The sequence below is a fragment of the Hemitrygon akajei genome, chromosome 14 (genome assembly GCF_048418815.1).
Source record: "Hemitrygon akajei chromosome 14, sHemAka1.3, whole genome shotgun sequence".
Taxonomy (NCBI): Eukaryota; Metazoa; Chordata; class Chondrichthyes; order Myliobatiformes; family Dasyatidae; genus Hemitrygon; species Hemitrygon akajei.
Window position 1 is genome coordinate 50089888 of NC_133137.1, and position 10697 is coordinate 50100584.

Here is a 10697-nt window from a genome sequence, read left to right on the forward strand (position 1 = left end):
TGACTAACTCCTATTCTCAGGGTGAATAACATTCTGGAAATGCTATGAACGATTGTTTGCTGTAACCTTTCTCTGTTACAGTCTCCTGCAGTGTGATCAAAGCATTGATATTACTGGAGAAAAAAAAGTGTATTGGCATTTGGACAGGTTTTCCTGCACAAACGTGTATTCAAAACAGACATCTGTAATGGAAAAATGTCTCAGGGCACCTTGCAACATTATCGAACATCTGTTCTGTGGCTCATCCGGAGGGATGGCTGACTAAATGCATGAGCATTTAAAGGCAGCGAGAGGTATGATGAGGTTACAGTGCAAAGTTCAAAGGAAATTTATTTTCAAAGTATATATGTATATGTTACCCTGAGATTCATTTTCTTGCAGGCATTCACAGTAAATACCACAGAACAACAAAAGAATCGAAGAAATACAAATAGAGATAAACAATTAATGTGCAAAAGACTACGAACTATGCAATTACAAACAAGAGAAAAAAGTAATAATAATAATAATAAAAGCCACATTCTAAACACCACTAGAAAAGTCCAAAAGTTCCTAGCAATTGACAAATGAGTGTGCCTGGCTACGCAGTACCTCAGGTTTTACCAGATTGAGCTGAGAGAAAATAAAAATACAACAATAGAAATAATAATGAATAAATAAGCAATAAATATCAAGAACACATGTTGTAGAGCTCTTAAGAGTGAGTTCATAGTCTGTGGAATCAGTTCAGTGTTGAGATGAATCAATGAACCCCTCTGGTTCAAGAGTCCGATGGGTGAGAGGTAATAACTTCCTGTCACTCTTTCCTGATGGCAGCAGCAAGAAGGGAGCAGGGCCTGGATGGTGGGAGGTCATTGATGGATGCTGCCTTCTTGCGATAGCACTCCATGTAAATGTGCACAATGGTGGGGAGAACTTTGATGAAGTGACCTTTATTCACCACTGTAGACTCTTCCATTCCTGGGCACTGGTGTCTCCATACCAGGCAGTGATGCAACCAGTCAGGATTCGCTCCACTCTGCATCTTTAGAAGTTAGTCAATGTTTTAGTTTACATGCCAGATCAAGGCAAACTTAAATAGAAGTGCCACCATGCCTTCTTTGGCATGGCACTTATGTGCTGGTCCCAGAAAAGATCCTCTGATACGATAATGCCCAGGAATTTAATGGTGGGAGGGGTAAAAATTGGGACTGAGCACAGGCCAGACTTAAGAGGAAAGCAGAAATGCAGGAATGTTAGAGTAGAGGGGTGTAGTCACTGGAGCTTTTACAAACGAGTCTTATAGGTGAGCCAGAGTAGTCCATCTGCATAGGGGCAAGAGGAACAGGGCAAGTTACTTCACAGGTTAGGAAGAGCTCTAGTTTGTTTACAGTGGAAGGAACAACGTCAGTAAGGGGATTGCTGGAATGGTAAAGTCCTGAGGACACAAAGATGCTGCTGTGAGGTTCAACACTCAATGACCTGAACTTCGGAAAGGTTGAAACTGGTGGCATGGATGATCAAAATCTTTGTGATAAATGTCCGTTCACAACCTGAGTCAGTTTGAGAAAGTGACCAGCGAGAGGAACTGAGTCTCTGGGAAACTGAAAACAAAGTCTTCAGACTTTTATACATTTAGCTGTTGGATCATCAAGCATCAAATAATCAAACTGACAATTCAGAGGGTAGAGGGAAGGGGAAAATAAAGCTTGTCAAAACTGATGTCACACATTCCACCAACGTCACTTCTCAACTTCGACCACCCTGGGGACAGCCTAATCCATCTCCAATATTCAACAAAATGATGCTTAAAAAGGAAATTTGGAAAGCACAGACAGGTCATGAAATAGCAACTGCTGTCGGAAGCAAGGTAAACCCAAGGACATTTTGTAAGAATTTGATGTTGGGGAGTTTGCCGAGCTTGGCAATCAGCTTGCAGACGTTTCCTCACCAGTCGAGGTGACATCCTCAATGCACAGTTGTTGGTGTTTCTCTCTGGGAGTGCTTGTGTTTATATAGGCCCCCGTCACTTGCCTCAGTCCTGATTGGTTACCCCTTCAGTTGACGTTTGAATTCTATTGGCTCACATTTCTTGGGCTCTTAGGGATTCATATTTCAATATTTTTTGTTTATGGAGTTTACTGAAGGGATAGCCAATCAGGACTGAGGCAAGTGACGGGGGCCTATATAAACACAAGCACTCCCAGAGAGAAACACCAACAACTACACACTGAACATGTCACCTGGACTGGTGAGGAAACGTCTGCAAGCTAATTGCCAAGCTCGGCAAACTCCCCAACATCACACACTTCAACCCGAGCTACCAATATTCACCACCATCTTGTACGTATATCATGTACAATAGAATAACCAGGGAAAAGATAGGAGGCCCATTAGGGACAACAGGGGCAATCTGTGTGTGGAGCCAGAAAGTATTGATGAAGTCATAAATGAATATTTTTCATCGGAATTCAGAAAAAAAATACAAATTTTGTATTTGGAATAGGGATGGTGAAAGTCCAAGTCTCCAAAATAAAAGGGAGATTCTGTCTTCCTGATAGATTGAAACAGTGAAAAAGGCCCCCCTCTACCCCGAAGGAGCAGGCCCTCTGTCTGGCCACAGCTGATGTAAGGAAGACCCTAATCAGGGTCAACCCACGCAAAGCTTTGCAGGGACAGGATACCTGATTGGGTACTGAGAGACTGTTCGGCCCAGCTAGCAGATGTTTTCATGGGCATCTTTAGCATCTCTCTGAAGCAGTCCCTGGCATTCCTATTGACCCCACAGGCTTCAAAGCTGCCACCATCATCCCAGTGCCTAAGAGGCTGACAGTAGCCGCTTAACAACTACCATCCGGTGGCACTGAACTCAATAGTAATGAAGCGCTGGTCATGCACTGTTAATTCTGCATTGGACCCCTGCCAGTTTGCATATCGCTCGTATCGGTCCACTGATGATGCAATAGCCTTTACCCTCTACTCAGTCTTATCCCACCTGGAGAACCGCGTCTCCCATGTCAGAATGCTGTTCACCGACTTCAGTTTGGCATTCAATACGATCATTCCTCAGAAGCTGATAGTTAAAACTGTCCTTGTTGGATCTCAAGACCTCCTTCTGTAACTGGATCTTGGACTTCTTGACAGAGAGACCTCAGTCCATATGGTTAGCAACATCTCCGGCTCTGCCCACTGCTGTTCACGTTGCTGACGCATGACTGTACTGCTAAGTCCAGTTCTAACCACATCTTTAAGCTCGCTGATGGCCTCAGCCATCAACAGGGTCTCAGGGTTGTATACTACATACATACTTGATAACAGTATGTATCTTTGAATCATCAGCAACAACTATCGCATTTCTGGCTGATTTTTTAAATTTTTGCTTGCCACAAATGAGATGCTAAATAACTGGAGGATAGCAAATGTGGTCTCCCTTTTCAAGAAACACCTCTATTGACGTCAATGGATCTGTGGTTTGAGAGGGTGAACAGCTTTAAGTTCCTCGGCATACACATCACCGAAAATCTCACATGGTCCGTATATACTGGCTGTGTGGTGAAAAAAGCACAACAGTACCTCTTTCACCTCAGACAGTTGAAGAAGTTTGGTATGGGCCCCTAAATTCTAAGAACTTTCTATAGGGACACAATTGAGAGCATCACTGCCTGGTATGGGAACTGTACTTTCCTCAATTGCAGGACTCTGCAGAGTGGTGTGGACAGCCCAGCACATCTGCAGATGTGAACTTCCCACGACTCAGGACATTTACAAAGACAGGTGTGTAAAAAGTGTCCAAAGGATCATTGGGGACCCAAGTCACCCCAACCACAAACTGTTCCAGCTGATACCATCCGGGAAATGGTACCACAGCATAAAAACCAGGACCAACAGGTTCCAGGACAGCTTCTTCCACCAGGCCATCAGACTGATTAATTCATGCTAACAACTGTATTTCTATGTTATATTGACTGTCATGTTGTATATACTATTTATTATAAATTACTATAAATTGCACATTCAGACAGAGACATCACTTAAAGACTTTTACTCCTCATGTATAAAAAGGATGTAAGTAATATAGTCAATTCAAGAAAGGCAGCTGGGGAAGGGCTGTCAGACATCAGTAGTAGGAGTTATTCTGCAGGATAGAATTAGGGATCACTTAGAAAAACAAGGTATAATCAGAGATAGCTAGCATGGCTTTATCAAGGACAGATCTTGACTGATCAATGGGATTGGAATTTTTGACGAGGTAACAAAATCTATTGATGTGTTCAGCACAGTAGGTGTGGTTTATATGACTTCAACAAAGTCCCACATTGAAGGTTCATCAGATCCAGAACAAGTTGTGAATTTAGATCCAATAATGGCTTAACATAGAGGAGAGGGTGATGATAAAGAGCTCTCTGTGATTCGATGCCATTGACTAACCATGTCCCACAGGGATCACTGCTGGGACCCTTGTAGTTTGTAAAATATATGAATAATTTAGTTGTGGAAGGAGGAGGCAAGGTCAGTAAGTTTACAAATTATGCAAAGGCCAGTGGAATTGTTGGAAGCTGAGGTATTAATGGCAGATGGAGTTAATTCCAGATAAATGCAAGGCAATGCAGTTTGGGAAAATACCTGAGCTTAGGACATACACCATGAATCAGGAGGTCTTTAAGACTACCGAGAAACAGAGGATCTTGGTGTCCACGTCCAAAGACCTTTGAAGGTGGGCGTGCACATAATGTGGTTAAGGTATATAGGATGCTGGCCTCCTTTCATCAGGACATTGAATACAAGAGCAGGGAAATTGCACTGCAACTATAAAACATTGTTAGACCTCAGCTAGAGTCCTGCCACCACACTATAGGAAGGATGTGATGGCCATGGAAAGGGTGCAGAGGAGATTCACCAACATATTGCCTGACATAGAGCATTTCAGTCATAAGGAGAAACTGAAGCCAAGTCTGTTTTCTCTGGTGTGAAGGAAGTCAAGAGGGAACATGATCGAGGTATCTAAAATTATCTGCATAGATACTATATCATTAAAAGGAGCCCTTACAGGACTGCTTTACGTCTGTGAACTGGACAGTATTCAGGGATTCATTTTCTAGTCTGAATGAATACACCCAGTTGTCACCAACTCCATCAAGACCCATGTGGATGAGTGTGTGCCTTCAAGAACATAGCAGGCAGACACAAACCAAAAATTGTGGATGAACCAGGAGATTCGTAGTCTGCTGAGGACTAGATCTGTGGCATTCAAGACTGGTGATCTGGAACTGTACAAGAAGTCCAGGTACGACCTACGGAAGGCTATTGTAAGGGTGAAAAAAAGAATCCTGATTGAGGTGAGAGACAGAATCAGCTCTGGCAGAGTTTGCAGGTCATTACTTCCTACAAGGCAAAACCTACCATCACGGATGGTTGTGATGCTTCACTCCCAGAGCTCAATGCCTTTACACTGTGACTTCTGATTCAGAGGCTGACGTCAGAACATCTTTCAAGGTAACCCTCAGAAGGCATCAGGTGTACCTGGTAGAGAACTGAAAACCTGTGCCAACCAACTGGTAGGAGTGTTCAAGGACATCTTCAATCTCTCACAGCTGCACTCGGAGGTTCCCACCTGTTTCAAAAGGGTGGCAATGCCAAGAAGAGTAGGGTGGCCATCCTCAACGACTGTCACCCAGTGGCATTCACATCTACCATGATAAGGCTGGTGATGCTTTGAATGTAGCTGAAATCAGCTCCTACCTAGCAAGAATCTGAACCTGCTGCAATTTGCTTATCACCACAATAGATCTAAAGCAGATGCAATCTCACTGGCCCTCCACTTAGATCATCTGGACAATAGTAATACCCATGTCGGGCTGATCCCGTGCTGTGGCCCCTCCATACCAGATGGCAATGCAACTAGTTAGAATGCTCTCCACAGCCATCTACTCCATCATCCAATTCACTGACATTTAACATGAAAAGCAATCCCAGTACCGAGCCTCACAGCAGCCAATCAGAATAGGTGCCCTTTTTCCCACTCTTTGCTTCCTGCCAATCAGCCATTCTTTCACTCATGCTAGTACCTTTCCTGTAATACCATGGGCTCTTATCTTGTTAAGCAGCCTCATGTGCAGCTTGTCAAAGGATTCTGGAAATCTAAGTAAACAACATCCACTGACTCTTCTTTGTCTATCCTGCCTGTTATTTCCTCAAAGAATTCCAACAGATTTGTCGGGCAAGATTTCCTTGAAGGCCTTCTTTATCACGACCCTCCAAGTACTCTGAAGCCTGACCCTTTAATAAAGGACTTCAACATCTTCCCAAACACTGAAGTTAGGCTATTGGCCTATAACTTCCTTTCTTCTGCCTCCCTCCCTTCTTAAAGAATGGAATGGCATTTGCAATTTTCCAGTCCTCTGGAACCAATGCAGAACCTAGTGATTCTTGAAAGACCATTTACTAATGCCTCCACAATCTCTTCAGCCACCTCTTCCAGAACCCTGGGGTGTAGTGCAGTTAATTTCTGAATGAACAACACACGCAAGAACACTACCTCAATACACACACTTATTATAATTCATAGTTTGTTTTTTTATGTGCTGCATTGTACTGCTGCCGCAAAACAACAAATTTCATGACATTTGCCAGTGATATGAAACCTGATTCTGATTATGAGGGTCAATTGCTGAAAGCCTATCCCCTTCATTGAGGTAAATTAAATTAAAACATAATTTTCGGGTAAAGAGTAAGAGATTGATGGGATCTGAGGAGGACTATTCCCGACTAGAGTGGGGAGTACCTGGACCACATTGCTAGATGGAGTGCTGGAGGCAGAATCAATGGGATCATTTAAATATCCAGAGGAGCACTTGAATCAGTGATGAATGGAGACCTGCTGGCCAATGCTGGAGAGCGGGATTAATGCAGATGAGTGCCCACTAGTCAATGTGAACACGACAGGGCAAATGGTGGGGAAGGCTGGGGAGCAACAGAGTGCGTGGGGATGAGGATGGTGGGCTGATGGTGGAGTTTGGATGGGGCCACTGGGTTCTCCTGAGATGCAGCTGTTGTCGGAGAGCAGTAAAGACAAAGACGGAGGCGGCTGCAATACTATGCTGCCATCACAGAGAGCATCCTCACATCCTACTGATTTGGTGCAGCTTCCTCACAATATACAAACACTACAGCAAACTGTCAGGACAGCAGATGACTGCCATCTATTGTCACCATAGGACTTGTAATGTGTCCAGGACAAAGAAACAGGCAGGAAAAAAATCATGCGGACACCACCCACCCAGAAACTGTCTTTTCCAAAAGCTCCCCCCTGGAAACGCACTATAAGGCTACTAAAACTAAAACTTCACGCCATCTTAAAAATCTCTTCACCCAGCCGGTTAATCTGATTGATCATTCTAGTTACCCTCCCCCCACTTTTACCCCAATTATTGCGCAGTACTGCAAATATTTTAAACCACTTATAACTACAGTACAAATACATGCTGGTATTTTTGTACATAGAACCATAGAACATTACAACACAGAAACAGGCCTTTTGGCCCTTCTTGGCTGTGCCGAACCATTTTTCTGCCTAGCCCCACTGACCTGCACCTGGTCCATATCCCTCCATACACCTCTCATCCATGTCCAAGTTTTTCTTAAATGTTTAAAGTGAGCCCACATTTACCACTTCATCTGGCAGCTCATTCCACACTCCCACCACTCTCTGTGTGAAGAAGCCCCCCCACCATGTTCCCTTTAAACTTTTCCCCCTTCACCCTTAACACATGTCCTGTGGGTTTTTTTCTTCCCTAGCCTCAAAGAAAAAAACCTGCTTGCATTTACTCTATTTATACCCATCATAATTTTATATACCTCTATCAAGTCTCCCCTCATTCTTCTACACTCCAGGGAATAAAGTCCTAATCTATTCAACCTTTCTCTGTAACTCAATTTCTCAAGTCCCAGCGACATCCTTGTAAACCTTCTCTGCACTCTTTCAACCTTATTAATATCCTTCCTGTAATTCGGTGACCAAAACTGCACACAATACATTTATTCCACATCTCTATATTCTACATTATTTTTATACAATTCTTTATAAATATAGATTTTTGTTACGTGTAGCACCAACACAACAAATTCCTAATACGTGTAAATGTATTAGGACGAATAAAGTTGACCCTTACAAGAGGTACCAGAACTCTACTCTGTGTTGGGGCTGGGGGAGGAAGCTGGATTCTGAGTTGGTGGGCCGTGGCGGTGTGTAATAGTGAGGGGGGTGAGTTGAGAATGGGATCCTCTGTGGTTTGGGTGAGGGTCGGGACGGTGTGCAGTTGTGGAGCTGAGAAAGATTTTGATGGAGGGTTTTGGAGTGGAGGTTGGAGAATGGGTGGGGAGCGGGAGACATTGGGCCTATGCTGGAACACTCACCCTCCGGCGGCTCGGGCTCATCCTCCGCCCTCTCCTCCTCCTCCAGTCGGCGGCACAGCCACGGAAACTCGTCCCTCAAAGACTCGATGAAGGCGGCGAAAGCCCGAGGCCCGCGGCCCGGCAAGTAGTCGAGCAGCTTCAGGGTCCGGCGGACGCTGACCGGCTCAGCCTCCAGCTCCTCCAGGAAATTCTGGCTGACCACCCGCTCCTGGTACAAATACTGCACCAGCTGCTCCACTCGCAGCTGGTCGGCCAGCTCCAGCCGCAACCTCCGCAGGATGCGACGCTGCTTCGGCTCCATTGCCCGCCCGGCCCGGCCGCTGGTACCGGGGCTGGGCTGTGCCGCTCGCTGGTTCCACCTGACCTGAGATACTATGACTCTGATCACCGCAGGCAGGCAGAGTCTGCCCTCATCTGCGGTCAAACTCTGAGCACTGTTCTTTCCTAATGCCGACAACTCTCCCTTTCTCTACCTCCAGCACCGTCTTTCATTTCCCTCATTGTGTTTCACTCCCTCTCCCCCCCCCCCCACTATTCCCATCCTCCCTCTACCCCTCACCTCCCTATCCCCTCGCTTCATCCTCTCCCCACCTATACCCCCTCATCCTCTCCCCACATACCCCTCCCCATCCCACCCCCCTCATCCTCTCCCCACATACCCCTCCCCATCCCACTTCCCCTTCACCGTCTCTCCACCCACACCCCACCCTCCCTCATTCCCCTCCATTCTCTTCCTCATCTCACTCCTCCCCTCATCCTCTCCCCACTTATACCCCTCCCCATCCCACTTCCCCCTCACCGTCTCTCCACCCACACTCCTCCCTCCCCATCCTCCCTCATTCCCCTCCATTCTCTTCCTCATCTCACTCCTCCCCTCCTAATCCCTCTCCCCTTCTCCCCATCCCCTCTCATGCTGATTATCTGGTTTATTGAATATTACAGAAACCTACTGGGTCTTATGTTATTGTCTTTTAAAATCTGTGAAGTGTCAAAGTTTTAGTAAAGTAACATTTAGTGAGTTTCTGAGGAGTGGCCAACAGAAGGAGTGAGCTGTAAAGGAATGGAAGGACCCAGGTCTCGGCTGGAACCTGAGTGCCAATGTGTCACCAGGGAGCACAGGAGAAGCAGCCACAGGATCCTGGAGACTGCTAGAACCAGGGAGCCAGGTGAGTGAAAATTTTAACCATCATGTCGCGTGTCAAATGCTGAACCTTTCTCTTTTTTCAAAATTAAACTTTATTCATAAAAATATATACAGAAAATACAAAATCAAAGATTTTTTTGGCAATATGCACAAGTACAGGTACTCACAGATACAATGAAAAATGTATTTGCAGCAGCATCACAGGCACATACCATCAGATACACACATTCACAAGAAAAAAACATTAATTAAACATAACTTATATGCAATTTTATTGGGGGCTTTGCTATGCCATGTATGGTGCGTGATGGTTTTTGCAGAAGTGGAGGAGAGGGAGGGTTGTTGCTTTGCTGCTGCTTGTGCATAGTGAGGGAGAGTGGGGAGCTTTGAGGTCCTAACGTTTTAACTGTCACTTATTCTTTGGGGCACTCTTCTGTTTTGTGGATGGTTGTGAAGAACAAGAATTTCAGGATGTATCTTCGTACATTTCTCCGATATTAAATGGAACATTGAACTATTTTTACAAAAACACAATTAGAACAGTAAGCATTTTTGAGCAAAGTGGTCACAGTGTTGCTAAACTGTGGTGATTAGGGTTGTGTCAGTTAGTTCAGGAACCAAATGGTTGAAGGGAAGTAGCTGTTCTTGAACGTGGTGGTGTTGGATTTCAGGTTTTTGTACTTTCTGCCTGATAGTAGCTACAAGAAGGTGTCGTGACCCAGATGATAGGGATCTTTGATGATGAATGTTGCCTTTTTGAAACAGCGCCTCCTATAGGTACTATACTACCAATGGACCGATGGTGGGGATGATGTGCCCGTGACGTATTGAGCTGAATCTTCTATATTCCTGCACATTTGAATGATCATACCATAATCTTAATCTTTCTTTCTTTTTCTTTTTCCAATACTCTTATTAAATTTCATATACACAAATACAGAATTCATAAGGATACTTATCAATTAAAATAAGATAGCTCAAAATGCACTATATATAAATCACACTGATACAATCCCATATTCATGATCAATCAAATAAAATAAATTGAATTATGAAGTACAATAATATGGTTAATTATTTTAAAAAATCTACCCCCACTACCAAGACAAAGCTGGTTGGTAAAAAAAAGAGAAAAAAAAGAATTTTCTTTACAGAGTTTTAC

At 44.3% G+C, this 10697-nt stretch overlaps 1 protein-coding gene across 5 annotated transcripts in view; it reads right to left on the reverse strand.

The window, feature by feature from the left end:
• The window catches only part of cradd (CASP2 and RIPK1 domain containing adaptor with death domain), a 53403-nt gene extending 44497 nt beyond the window's left edge, over positions 1-8906 (reverse strand). For 3 of the 5 annotated variants that reach the window (XR_012101391.1, XR_012101392.1, XM_073066022.1), the window contains exon 1: positions 8392-8906. Coding sequence is in view for 3 of the 5 variants with exons in the window: in XM_073066022.1 (XP_072922123.1) it covers positions 8392-8692 (301 nt within the window). In the remaining 2 variants the exon portion in view is untranslated. Of the gene's footprint in view, positions 1-304; positions 1305-8391 lie in introns of those variants that run through there. The other 2 variants (XM_073066024.1, XM_073066023.1) reach the window with 2 other exon arrangements.
• Positions 8907-10697: the final 1791 nt, after the last annotated feature.